Here is a 14,211-nt window from a genome sequence, read left to right on the forward strand (position 1 = left end):
AGGGAAATGCTATGAGTTTTTGCATTAATTATGTAAAACCACCTCGAAAGCCTTCCACTCACATATAATCTATTAGGCACCAAAACAAGCCATGTGACCATCGTTTCCAGTCACTTTGTAGAATACTACCATGCAATATGAATAGCATTGTAGTGGAAGTGATAGTCACAGGGCTAACTCAATTGTGATACATCCATAGGCAGAATTATATCCGTATAATCTGTTGAATAACAAATATTTTTGAACCATCTAAAGCCCTCATTCTAAGCTGCTGTAAATTGATGTATTTGTCCGGTAGTCAGTAGAGTTACACTGACTTTCAGCAGCTAAAGATCTGGCCCTAAATGTCTGTTTTGATATTTTGGGCTAGAAAAAGGGACACTATGAATGGTTGGCCCTACGGTAGTGTACACCCATTTAGTGATATCCCCAAATCCTCTCTCCTCCTTCCTTCCTTGTGAAATGGTTCTGCAACTAAAAGACTTCTATGCCTGCAGGGGAGTGAGCAGAATAGATATGATATGCATCTATAGGCATTCCGCTTCTATTTATCTGTGGTACTTAAGTGGCCCTCCCTTATTACTGTATTTGAGCATCTCACAATCTTAGAATCATAGAATCATAGAATAATAGGACTGGAAGGGACCTCGAGAGGTCATCGAGTCCAGCCCCCCGCCCTCAAGGCAGGACCAAGCTCCGTCTACACCATCCCTGACAGATGTCTATCTAACCTGTTCTTAAATATCTCCAGAGAGATCTTAACGTATTTATCCTCACAATGATCCTGTGAAGTAGTGGAGTATTGTTATCCCCCTTGTACAGATAGGGAATTGAGGCACAGAGAGGCTAAATGATGTTCTCAAGGCCATGTAGTAAATCAGTATCAGAATAGGTACTTGAAACAGAGTATTCAAAGTCCTCAGCTAGTACCCTAACCACTGGACCAACCATCCTGACACAGCAGAATAAAAAATACAAAGTAAAGTAAAAATCAGAGGGTAAAATCCTGGGAGTTTTGCCAATGAATGCAGGGCTAGGATTTCACACACTGAATAGGAGTCCCTCTGCCATCATTTGTCAATGTCACTCTTGTATAATAAAATATTATATAAATAATATATTATGATTTGCATAGTAGGTTTAGAGAGGAGATTATTGGGAACTTTCAAACCATTTGGGTGGGCATTGCTCTCATGAATGTTAATGCAACAAGAAGTCCTGTGGCACCTTATAGACCAGTGTTTCCCAATTGATGCTCCGGGGAACTCTGGTGATCCGCGAAGCAAAAGCAAGGGTTCTGCGAAGAGCCGGCACTCCCCCACCCCCTGTTAAAGAAACAGGGCATGGTGAGAACTTTTTTTTTTTTTTTGCTCAACTAAATGCGGCAGGGGCTGTTTTGTTTTGTTTTTTATAAGGCAACTCGAGGGGTTCTGTGGCCAAATAAAATTGGGAAACACTGTTATAGACTAACAGAGCATAAGCTTTCGTGGGAAAAGACCCACTTTGTCAGATGCATGTAGTGGAAATTTCCAGAGGCAGGTATAATTATGCAGGCCAGAATAAGGCTAGAGATAATGAGGTTAATTCAGTCAAGGAGGATGAGGCCCACTTCTAGCAACTGATATGGAGGTGTGAACATGAAGGCTATGTCTACACTCACAGCTTCTTGCGCAAGTACGGCCATTCTTGCGCAAGAATCCGCAGAGCGTCCACACTGCCCGCCTGCTCTTTTGCAAGGAAATTTACAGTACGGCGTGGTAAGAGAGGGCTTCTTGCGCAAGAGCTACGCTCTTTTTTTAACAGGTGTAAGCCCTCTTCCGCAGGAGCTCTTGAGCAAGAGGGCAGTGTGGACGCTCGGCAGGGATTTCTTGCGCAAGAAAGCCCGATGGCTAAAATGGCCATCGGAGCTTTCTTGCGCAAGAGAGCATCCACACTGCCATGGATGCTCTTGCGCAAAAGCACATCTCCCACATGGCAGTGTGGATGTTTTCTTGCGCAAGAAGCCACCAGTGTAGACATAGCCGAAGAGAGGAGAAACTGCTTTTGTACTTGGCTAGCCATTCACAGTCTTTGTTTAATCCTAAACTGATGGTGTCAAATTTGCTTATACTCCAATACATTTGTTAGTCTATAAGGTGCCACAGGACTCGTCACTTTTGCAGATCCAGACTAACATGCCTACCTCTCTGATACATGAATGTTAATGGCTTTCAGGCATATGAATGAAGACTAGACCCCAATATGCCATATGTTTTGTTATTTTCTATGTGAGCTGTAGCAGTTTAGTAGTGTCATTTTGGGACTTTCTCCAAATTGCTTTGAATTTATTGTTGTAGTGGTAGCATTAATAATATGTTAAAAGGGGGGCAATTTTGACTTCAAACCTCATTCTTAGCTACAGTCCATTACACTCCAATGTTTTAAAACATGGAAGCCTCTGATTAGGTGTCCAGTTACCTATTTCAGGTGTCCAAATGAGCATTCAGTATTTTAGGGGCTAATTTTTAGAGTAATTGATCACATCATTTGAAAATTAGTTCTTCATTTGAATTGCCCAAGGCTTATGCTTGGTTTAAAAATAACCTCAGAACACAACATAAAAAGGGGTAGGTTGTAGTCGAGGAAAGGATGTGTCTAAAGAGAAACAGACTTAAAGGAGATGTATGGTAACACAGAGCTACAAATACAAGCGATCTCTGTGAAAGCTGACTTACTTTTTCAGCCCTTTAAAACTCTACTTCTTCCCCCCATTCAATTAATAAAGATGTACTTTCTCCCCAAGTGTTTGGTCAGGTTTTTGAGCTAATTATTTTAGGGCTTGTTTACACTACCTACATCAATGTTGTTACATTGCTCAGGCAGGGCGTGAAAAAAACACCCCTCTGAGCAATGTAAGTTGCATCGACTTAAAGTGTGCCCATACCACATTATGTTGGTGGAAGATGCTCTCTTGCTGATACAACTTCTGCCTCAAGTTGAGGTGGACTAGTTAGCTTGATAGAAGAGCACTTTCCTGCTAGGATAGCACATTTTCAGTAGACATGCTGCATCCATGCTACTGCAGAGTGGTAGTGAAGAGAAATCCCTAATAAAACAAACAAACTCCAAAGTATTTCAAACACGCTGGAGAGAAAAATCCCTTCTCAGTTACAAAGGTTTCATTTGCATAATGATTGTAATGGCCCAAACCTTCCAGTTCATCACTTCTCCAGAGTGTCTTTCAGGAAGAATATGGGAAACCAGACTGGAATTTTCACTGTAGAAAGCAAATGAGGGGGGGAAACTCTGAGAATTTCATACTTTATAAAGCTATATAAAAAAGGACAAAGCTCCTCTCCACTCCTCATCTCCTTCCATTTTAAATGCAAATCCTAAACAAATCTGAGATCTTTTCTGCATGCAGCATACTGCTCTCTTTTGCTCCTCCCATGCTTGTTCTTTAAGAAGAATAATTGGAAGCTTTGCAGCAAAGTTTTCATTAGAAATGCCACAACAAGTTCCCTTGTGCTTATCACCTAGTTTTTATACTTGTACCTTTACTGAGAAGGATTGAAAATCAGATGGAAGGGATTATATATAGTGTAGTTCATAATAATATCACCATCTATTGGTTAATCTGAGAATTGCAGCATTGCCTATAGAGTCCAGTGTAATCTTTCTAAACACTGAGAGCAAATGGTAGCCTAGTGTTGATAAATATTAGAAGACTTGAGAAGAAGAGGGGAGACTTGAGATGAAATTGGATTTTTTTAAAAAGATTTTGTTCCAGTGTACTGCGTGTTGACTTTGTGGAAACTTATGGAACTGTTTTCTTGTAGCAATTTGTTTTGTGTATGATTCTATAACAGAAAGATCGTTTTCACTGGGGTATTTCCAGACCAGTGAGGAAGCCATATGGAACAAATATCCTCATAAAAGGACACTTTTCTTTGCATACCACCCTCACTTCTGCCCTGTCTCTGGAGGTGGGTCTGATCTCTTCATTGAGATTGGCCATGAAGGGGAAGTACATCTCTTGTCCCTCCCCAGCCTGGCCCAAATTAGCAGCTATGAGCCCCAACTGGGTACTCCTAGCAGCATGAGAAGATTGGATTTCCTGGGGAAGGAATTATTTCATAGTGTATGTTGCATTTTTCAGAGCTGTGAAATTGCGGGTATTGCCTAATGTTAACGAAAATACTAGTATAATACATACATACATTTTAATATAATATTTGTTTCTTTTCAGTTGCAAATGAGACTGGTGACAAAAATGCACGACCACTTTCAAGATTTTCTCGTAAGTAACCAACTTTTAACTCATTCACTTCTACACCTACTAAGCAGCATTGAAATGCAGCTCTAGTAAATCTTCATAGCACCTGCCAGTCATGGCATACCATCTTACATTACAATATAGAGTTCTGAAGCCTTAGAGCTCCCTCTGATCTTGCAGGAAGTGTCTGTTACAAGAACACAGTGATTTTTTTAATGGAATTCCTCCTTCAGAGCAGGTGAAATGTTAAACCTCTGGGCTACCTTCCTATTTAAAGTTGCTCTTTTGTTATAAAAATGCAGATGTTTGATAATGTTCTGATCCAAAGTCCACTGAAGTCAATGGAAAGACACCCATTAGAGCCTGATCCAAAGCCTGCTAGAGCCAACATAATATTGCAAGAATGCTTTTTAACCAAACCAGTAAGTCTTTCATCATCTCTTGTCATATATACTCAGGCCATGTCTAGACTGCAGGCTTCTTGCGCAAGAAGGTTTTTGCAGAAAAGATCTTCCACAAAAAGATCTTGCGCAAGATCGTGTCCACACTCAAAAGCAAAAGAGAGCGTCCACACTCATTGGACGCTCCCTTGCATAAAAAGCAACCCAGAACCAGTTCTAGCTGGGCTTTAGGTCACCAGTTACTCTTGAGTGCTGTTGCCGGAGCCCTGCAGAGACAAGTGCTTAAAGGGATCCTCCCAGACAGCTGTTTCTCTGTTTCTGCTGCCTGCTTGTGGAACTCTGTTGAGGGACAGCAAAGCTTCAGCAGTGTCTGCTGTGGTTGCCCTGTTCTTTTTGGGGACGCCACAGCTTTTTTCCTTGGTGTGTGCCATGGAGCTGGAGCTGCCCTATGGAGCTTCCAGCTGCCTACATGTTCCTGCTGGACATGGACTCTGAACTCTTTCTCGTCACCCTCGGTGTGGCTGCAGATGCTCCAGTCTGGCTGCCACACCCCACCATACACAGAAGGCTTGGGAGACTAGAGACCAGTTTGAACTGGTGGAAACAGCTGGTCATGGAGCAGTGGGACAACCAGAAGTGGCTGCACAACTTTCGCATGCGCAAGGCTGTCTTCCTCGAGCTCTGTGCCTGGCTCGCACCCAGCCTCCAGAGACACGACACCCACCTGCGGCCTGCCATCCCCCTGCAGAAGCAGGTGGCCATCGTCATCTGGAAGCTGGCCACCCCAGACAGCTACTGCTTTGGTGGCCAACCACTTTGAGGTGGAGAAGTCCACCGTCGGGGCCCTCCTAATACAGGTAAGGAGCTTGCAGGCTGCAGTCCCTGCCCACGGCGGGGAGGGTGTTGGATAAGGGGGACCCTTGGGAGAGGGAGGCTGGGGACTATATGGGGTGGAGTGGGGGTGGGGGAAAAGCCCTGGGCTTGTGCCGTTCTGCCCTCACACAGCCCTGCTGCTGGGTGGGTGCACAGGCTCATAGGGGGTAGCTCCTGAGGAGTTGGAGGAGGGGCGGCAGAGGGCAGGGGGTTGGGCACCTTCCAAGGGCTCTCACGCATCTCTCTCTCAGTCTTTGTTTTGTGTGTTTCTTTGTCTCCTTCTGCAGGTCGTCGGGGCCATCAACTCTCTACTGCTGTGCAGAGTTGTCCGTCTCAAGGATCTGGACGCAGCCATGGCTGGATTTGCTGCTCTGGGGTTCCCCAACTGCAGGGTAGCCATTGATGGCATGCACATCCCCCATCCACATCCTGAACCATCAAGCAGCCCAGTTTATTAATAGAAAGGGCTACTTTTCTGTAGTCCTGCAGGCCCTGGTGGATCACCAGGGCCAATTTACAAATGTTTATGTGGGGTGGTTAGACAGGGCACGTGATGCCAGAGTTTTTAGGAACTCCAGCCTGTGTGCCAAGCTTGAAGTGGGCACCTTTTTCCCCTTCTGGGACTTTGCGGTGGGTGACCAGAACATGCCAGTGCGCATAGTGGGGGATGCAGCATACTCACTCATGCCCTGGCTAATGAAGCCATATACCAGCCACCTTGATCCAAGCAGGGACCTTTTCAATGCCCACCTAAACCGAGCCCAGATGCAGGTGGAGTGCACCTTCGGGCGCCTCAAGGCATGCTTCCGTTGCCTCCTCACCCACCTGGACGTTGGGGAGCAAAATATCCCTGAGGTGGTGGCAGCATGCTGTGTTCTCCACAATATTGTACAGCGCAAGGGGGAGGCCTTCCTCCCAGGGTGGGGGGCAGACACAGGCCACGAGGGCAGAGCGTTTGAACAACCCCATACAGCTGCCACCCGCCAGGCCCATCAGGCTGGGGTGCGCATCATGGAGGCCCTGAGGGAGAGGTTCTCTCAGGCCCCCCAGAAACTCTCCTCAGGGCCTCCCCAACAGTGGCTTCTGCTTTTCAGCTCTTTCTCTTCCCCCTCTAACTCCCCCCCCTTGCCCCTTCCCTGACCTCCCAATAAATACACCTGTTTGCTTTCCAACAAAAGCAGTCTTTATTGATTATACATGAAGAAAAGGTGGGCAGGGGGAGGGGGATCCTGGACTGGGAGGAGTAGTGGGGCAGCTTGCTGTGCCGCCTCAGGTGCGGGGACCTCTTCGGGGTTGTGTGGGTCTGGGGGCCACAAAGGAGTGAGCAGGAGGGGGGGGGCTAGAGTGGGGTCAAGGTTGGTAGGGGGGCAGGAGGAGGGGCCACAGGCATCACTTGGGGAGAAGGCATGGGTATTGCTAGGGGATGGAGCAGAGGCAAAGCATGGGGAGGGATCTGAGGCATATCAGGGTGGGCAGGCGGATGGGCAATGGCTCGTCCGTGGGTTCCCTGGACTCTGGCAGGTGGCTGCGGTGGTGTGGCTGGGTCCTCTGTCCTGGCTTGTGTGTTCTCTACAGCCAGACAAAAGGAGAGGCCGTCAGTCGTCCTTGCACACACATTCCCTGAGGCTGTGCCCTCCTTTGTGAGCGGCGACTGCAACAGTCCGCTGCCCGCATGAGGGGGATGTCCCGGGTGCTAGGCCATGTGTGGCCTGCATAGCATGCTCTGTGTCTCAGAGGCCCTGACGTGCCCAGAGGACTGTGCTGCCCGCTTCCCCCCCACAACAGACACACCCCACCACAGCCAGGCAGTGTCCGGCCACAGTTGGATCCCTCATGGGTGGGAGTGGAGCTGTGAGCAGGCTGGCCCTCCCTAGGGTCTGCATACACAGCTGTGGCTCGCTGGGCTATCAAATGGGAGAAGCTGCTGCCTCACATGCATAGGCATGCCTGTGGGCAGCACTCCTGGGTGTGTCTGGGGTCGTGCCTGTGCCCTTGTGGCTAGCCTGCTTCCAGCTGGGTGCACCCCCCCATCCCCTTGGGGGCAGGATGTGTGTGCCCTCCCCTGAGCCTGGCAGCAGGATCCCGGGCGAGTTCAGGGGCTGCCTGCTGTGTCCATGTGCTGCACCCTCCTACTGCACGTGGCTGCATGTGCCCAAACTGCAGCACCATGTGCTGCCCGAGCAGCCCAAACAACACTTGCCCCCAGCTCCCTGTGTGCCTGCCTCCCCCGCCCTGTCCGTGTGTGTGACAACTCACCTGAAGATCCCTCCCAGGACTCTGAGGAGGCCTGGGAGATGTCCTGGTTGGCACTCACTGGCTCCAGGGACAGGGTCACCATCCCTGGCTCCTGCTGGGGCTGGCCTTGGCCCCCCATCTCATCATCTGGGGCAACCTCCGGGCGAGCAGCAATTGGGGTGTCAAGGCTGGAGTCCACCACGATGGGGGGTGGAGGGGAAGATGTCTCCCCTCCCCCCAAGATGTAATGGAGCTCCTGATAATAGGGGCAGGTGTGGGGTCCTGCCCCTGAGTGCATGCTGCGCTCAGTGGCCCTGAGATACCCCGACGGAGTTCTTTCACCTTTGCCCAGACCTGCTCCATGGTCTGGGCAGGGTTACCTCGCTCAGCCAGGGATACAGCCATACGCAAAAAACCTGTGGGTTCTGATGCTTGGCCCAGGGATCCTGGAGCGGCGACTCCTCACCCCACAATTCCAGAAGGGTCACTATCTCTGGGCCAGACCAGATCAGGGCGCACCTTTTTGTCCCCCTGCAGGGGGAGGCTGCTTCCTAGAAAGGCCAGGGGTGGGTCTCGGGGCGCTTGCTGCTTTGCCATTTCTGGAGCGAGACAGAGCCACATGGTTCAGGGACCTGCTCTCTGCACCTTCCTTGTCTAGGGTGCCTGAAGCTTTAAGAGGGGCCAGCAGACAGGAACTATAGAGTTCCGATTACCTTGGGTGGAGTGGCCAAGAGGCCACCTGTTTTTTTTCCTGGATGCCATTTCTTGTGCAAAAACCCTGTTGCTCATCCACACACACCTTTTTGCGCAAGAACTCTTGTGCAAAAAGGAATTATTCCTCATAGAAAGAGGAATACCTACACTGCAAAAACTCCTTTGTTCTGTTGATTTACTTGCGCAAAATCGTGCTTGAGATGTGGAAGCTCCACGAATTTTTGCACAAAAACGGCCATTTTTGCACAAAAACTCTATTGTGTAGTTGTAGCCTCAGAGTTTATGATAACACAAACACACAAAACAAAAACTTGATATGAATCCCAAACAAAAACATTTTTTAGTTGATGGAATAACTTCCTTGGAATACTAGGAGAATTTTAATCACATAGGTGTGACACTGACATTCAGCCAACCTGTGTATGACCGATAACAATTTAATAAGAGGCACTGAAATGTTATTTAGACAATCTATCTGTATGTGAATTTCAAAGAGATGCATTACACCAGCAATCATTAACCCATTTATTTGTAATAATAGAAATCAAGGGTAGAATCCAAGTATATTTGTCTGGTTTTATCTGTATCTTGTTAGGAATTTAACTAGATTAGTTTGTAGATGCTAATTCCCCTTCATGTCTTAATTGCTTTATATTATGCATGTGGTTCAGTTAACCTTAAGATCAAAGATGCAAGATACTATAGGAAACTAATAATACTATCTGCATTGTCTTCAGCTTAAGTATTTATGCTATAATAAAGCACTGGCTAATTGCCTTACATGAATCATAGAATATTAGAATTGGAAAGAACCTCAAGAGGTCATCAATTCTAATTTCCTGCCCTCACTGCAGGACCAAGCACTATCTAGACCACCCCTGACAGGTATTTGTCTAACCTGCTCTTAAAAATCTCCAGTGATGGAGATTCTACAACCTCCCTAGAGGCAATTTATTCTAGTGCTTAACTACCCTGACAGTTAGGAAGTTTTTCTTAATGTCCAACCTCAACCTCTCTTGCTGCAATTTAAGCCCATTGCTTCTTGAATGAATGCATTACTTTACCTGTTTATGCACAGGAAATAGAAGATTAGCTTCGAAGCAGTGGTCCACGAATCATTGCCTTTTCTTCCTTAGAGGAAAGTCCTGCTGTGAGAAGAGGCTTGTTAGCTTGCTAGAGAGTTTTAAAAGAAAGCCCTGGACCTGATTCTGCCCTTTCATGTCTGCTTAAAGCTTAACAGAGAAAAGTCCAAGCATAAGACTGAGGTCTCCAGGTTTACTCTGGATCATCCTGGAATTCTCATGGAAGAATTTATAAATAGATTCTGCACTTGGACTGCCAATTGGACTCTAACCTTTTAAACTTGTTCCAGAAAAAGTTTTACAAATCCGCAGTCCCACCATCTGTACTATGAAACTAATCTAAGGATTTTATCCAATATTTGTATCTATATTGATCTTTTCACCACTTGCAACTTTTTCCCTTTTATTATTAAACCTTTAGTTTTAGTTATTAAAGAATTGGCATCAGCATGATTATTGTTCAAAATTTCAGAGTCATATTGACATGAGATTAAGTGTCCGGTCCTTTGGGATAGGTGAACCTCATGAATAGTGAATCAGGTTTTCAGTAATTCCTCGCTATATTGAACTTTGGCTGGCTAGATGGGAGTCATGAGCTGGAATGCTTGGGAACTGTATTTTTTTTCTGTGGTATACTACAAAAGCTGTTTTGTTACTGGTTTGATTAATCCAGTTATAGAATAAAACACAATTTTTTGGAATTGTCTGTCCTGTCTCTTGCAGTCTGCCCTAAGTGTGGCATTCTCAGTGTGGTCCATCTGTTCATGATGGACTGTTTAAAGCTTGATGGGACAAAGAACTGAAAAATAGAATGGAGATGATTATATGGCCTAATGGGAATATTCCATATCCACTACATATAATTTTATGCTGCTGTGTGATTATTAATAAGGTCCATCATTTAGCAACATTTAACATACAGGGGCAAGCACAACCCTTAGTATGGGTAACACCTTCAGAAAACCGATCTCTTACTCAGTTTTTTTTTCTTTTAAAACTTTTGCTAGCTTAGCATATAGAGCACACACTGAATGTGCCAAACCTGTCTTTGCTCATGCAAATAAGCACCCGAGAACACAAAGCTTAAGTGTCAATTTAAAAAAGAAATACATCTGAATTTTAAGGTCACTTACATGCATGTTGGTTGGAGTGTATTTTCTTTTATTGTGCTCAATAAGGGAATGCCATTCTGCAGTGCAATATTCCCACTCTGTCACATGAGGGCACTCAAAGCATATTGTACACTGTGTAGATGAACCATGTAACAAAATCATATCAAATGTATAGATTTAGAGAGATTGCTACGTATTCAGAAAAGCTTGCTGGCTAACCTGAAGAAAGAAAATAATTAATTGTTCTGGCCTGTCACTCTGATTTCAGATTTATTCTTCCCAAATCTGTGAACAACAGAGCTTTAAGTTAGCAAATGGTAATGAAACTACAAAGAAAAGCAGATGAAAACATGGAAGTTTGAGAGAGAAGTTCAAAAAATGTCTTTTTGTTCTTGATGATTGGTAAAAAGGCATGCTCTGGGATTTAGATTATTATCCAAATACCACCGGAGGCTGAGCTTTGTGTTAAGGGGATATCATTTATTTAGGCTGCACTATTTTGTTATTACTGGGGCCAGCATAAGTTATGACAGTTGGGGCTGAGCTGGCACTTCAATATAAAACTAGACATCAATAATAACATGATTTATGAAGCCAAGAATGGTTGTGTATAAAACATTGGCTTAACCTCAGGAAAACTGGGGTCTGTTCCTGTTCTGCCATAGTTTTGGACAAATCAATCAGGCCACATGTTTAGTGATGTCACCCACTGAATTTAATTCTCTAACCCAGCTCATGACTTTCAGGTAAGTTCCATGAATAGGAGCGTCTGATGCAATCACTGGCTTCCTTACCCTGTTAGGTGAGCTTTGTAGTTCCCAAAGCCACTTACTGGCTCTTGTAGAATAATATTAATAAAACATAGTCAGTAACTCAGTTTAGTTCTTTTGGACAATAGTCATAGTGACATCAAATGGGATCCGGGTAAATTAGTTAAAGGGGTGAAAAAGACCCTTTTGGTAGAAGTTTGAGCTTATTATTTAGTAGCTATGCTCCAGTTACAAAGACTCAACCAGTTTGGTGATAATTATCCCTCATTAGCAGTAGTGTAAGGCAATGACTTCTACAAGGATGTGACGGAAACCTAGAGCTAGAACAGTTAGCAAAAATAGAGAGATCTATCATGCAGGAATTGTCTGTGTCTGCTGCAAGATCAGGTGGACCCAAATGTTCTAGAGAGGTAGTAATAACACTATAATTCATCTCACATTTCCTGATTGGTGCCATAATTTAAATGAACTCACAGAGCAGTCCAGAAAAAAAATCTTAGCTGGGTGGTATAAAAATCAGTATTTTCAAGGACTGTGAATTGAAGAACAACTGAAATAATGTGGGGTTGTTACAGATGGGTTCAAAGCAGCAACTTTAGTCATGTTTAGATTCAGCTTTGTATATCAGCTCTGGAAGTGTGGATCTGGATCTGCAATTTCTCAGATTTGGGGGATGTTCAAATGTAGGCTTTGAGTTCAGGACCTATGCATAACAGAGGAAAAACAAATAAGGCCACTGACCACCTGCATCTGGCCAGAAAATTGTGACTTTTTTCTGTTTAGACACAGAATCTGGCCCTGATGATAACCTTTTCATGGCCTTCAGAGCTGATTAGTGAAATGCATATGTAGAAATGTAAGCTGCATACAAACTGAGCGGTCTTTAATTTGTACACCGTGAAACAATCCAACTGCTTAGCAATACAGTCCTTTGTGAACTTATCACCCATTCTCTGCATTAACTACTGGTTGAATGCAGTGTCTTTTTAAAAGAACTTCACAAGACTGGTCCTAGTAATCTGAGAGATTGCCTCTCTTTCTCTTTGACCAGGACCTAGCACAACAGCCATGACAAAGCTGACAATGAATAGAGAGAGACAGAGTACCTTTTCTAGGAGCTAGACCTATGAACACAATGAATATACTACTGTAAGAGAGAGAGGTGATCACTAACCATACCACATTTAGAATAAAGGGTGTGGTTTTTTTTAACTAGTCAGTGCTGGCCTAACTCTGCTCCCATTTTAAGTCAATGGTAAAATTTCCATTGATTTCAAAGGGAGCAGAGTTGGGCCAACACACAGTGTGCTTTTTAAAAATTCCACCCTGCATGTACAACCCTAGTTAGTGCCTCAGTGTAACTTTTCCCTCAGTATGTTCTTCAGGCTTGCACACAGCTAGATACAAGATACTCACTATCCAAAGACATACCACCTTGTCCAGCCCCACATTTCTCTTACAGGCTTTGATGCAAGAACAACAAGGAAAAATTGTCTAAATGCTTGGGGAGAGTGGTAGGGCCCAGTTGCTATAAATATATGTACCTACATAGTTAAGCATGCAGTATAACAATGTTAGTGGAGTACATGAACCTCTGCCAGTCAGATTTATGACTGGTATCATCTATTTGTGATAATATTGCTTTCACAACTAACTCTGTAGTGTGATCTTTCATAGCAATGCAATGCTTATCTGATGTACAATGAAGGAAAAGAAGGCAAAACATTTTCTAATGAAGAACTTACACTTGTGAACAGATTGAAATGAAAGAGGAGTTAAGTTATATTTGTTCTAAAAGTACTAAAATTGGCACTGTTTGAAAATGTCAAGTCTCATTTTATGGAGGGATGTTTGGCACTCAGCTACTATTGGGAAGTTGTTGCTTATTGCTGCAATAGTTGGTATCTCAGCATGCCATCTTTGTTACAAAGTAGTGTTGCACCATCAGGCTTTGAACAGTTGTGTTTGTGGCTATAGGGAGTTAAATCCATAAGGCTTAACTTTCAGCATTTCAGACAGCTGAAAGATTCCGACAGATGTCTGCCCATGAAGAGCCATAGGGGAAAACAACCCTTTGCTGTCTGCAGTTCACCTAAGCCTAATTGTTTATGTATAATGAATAGCCTGAGCAGTCAATTAGAGCGGGTGGACATGGCATTTCATCACTCTAGCGAAGTGAATTAGATTTGTTTTAATGGTTGGCTTACTCCAACAATGTTGATCTTGATAGAAATTCATCAGACTCTAGAGTTTCTAATCCTAGATATAAACAGCAAGAGATGGATTCCTACCACTGGCAGGCAGCTTTAGAAAGAAAGGAAACAATGTGCAGTAAATTTTAGCAACTTTTATTTTTCCAGCTGTTGTTTAAATGTTTCTGGTTTTAATAAGTTTCTTCTCTCATAATTCAGTTTCCCCTTCTTTTTGGAGCTGTTTGTTAAGCTGTTGTTTTTCTTGTTCTACTAGATTGCTATGAAAGTGATTTGTAATGTAAAGTTCAACACTGAGTTTCTGCGGGCTCATGTAGGAGAGAAGGGACTGGAGGCCAAACTCTGTTCATGAAAACACAGTTGAATTTTCAGATCTGCAATGTCCAGTGCTAGAGACAAGTGATTTAATGAAGAACTATAGGCTAGGCATGTTTGAGGGGCAGTGTGATCTAGTGAATAGAGTGCTGGACTGGGACTCAGGACACTTGGGTTTTATTCCAGGCCCTTCATCTGGCCTGACATGTCACCTTAGGCACCAATGGCAATTAGATGGCTAGTA

General features: G+C 44.4%; 1 protein-coding gene across 4 annotated transcripts in view; it reads left to right on the forward strand.

Annotated features, from left to right (window-relative positions):
- Positions 1-14,211, forward strand: part of PDE1C (phosphodiesterase 1C) — a 439,666-nt gene that overhangs the window by 42,946 nt on the left and 382,509 nt on the right. For all 4 annotated transcript variants that reach the window (XR_016348931.1, XM_006124030.4, XM_089776557.1 and 1 more), the window contains exon 2: positions 4,229-4,279. Coding sequence is in view for 3 of the 4 variants with exons in the window: in XM_006124030.4 (XP_006124092.3) it covers positions 4,229-4,279 (51 nt within the window). In the remaining variant the exon portion in view is untranslated. The remainder of the gene's footprint in view (positions 1-4,228; positions 4,280-14,211) is intronic.

Source organism: Pelodiscus sinensis, chromosome 2, assembly GCF_052426305.1.
Source record: "Pelodiscus sinensis isolate ZL-2025 chromosome 2, ASM5242630v1, whole genome shotgun sequence".
In the NCBI taxonomy this organism is placed as follows: Eukaryota; Metazoa; Chordata; order Testudines; family Trionychidae; genus Pelodiscus; species Pelodiscus sinensis.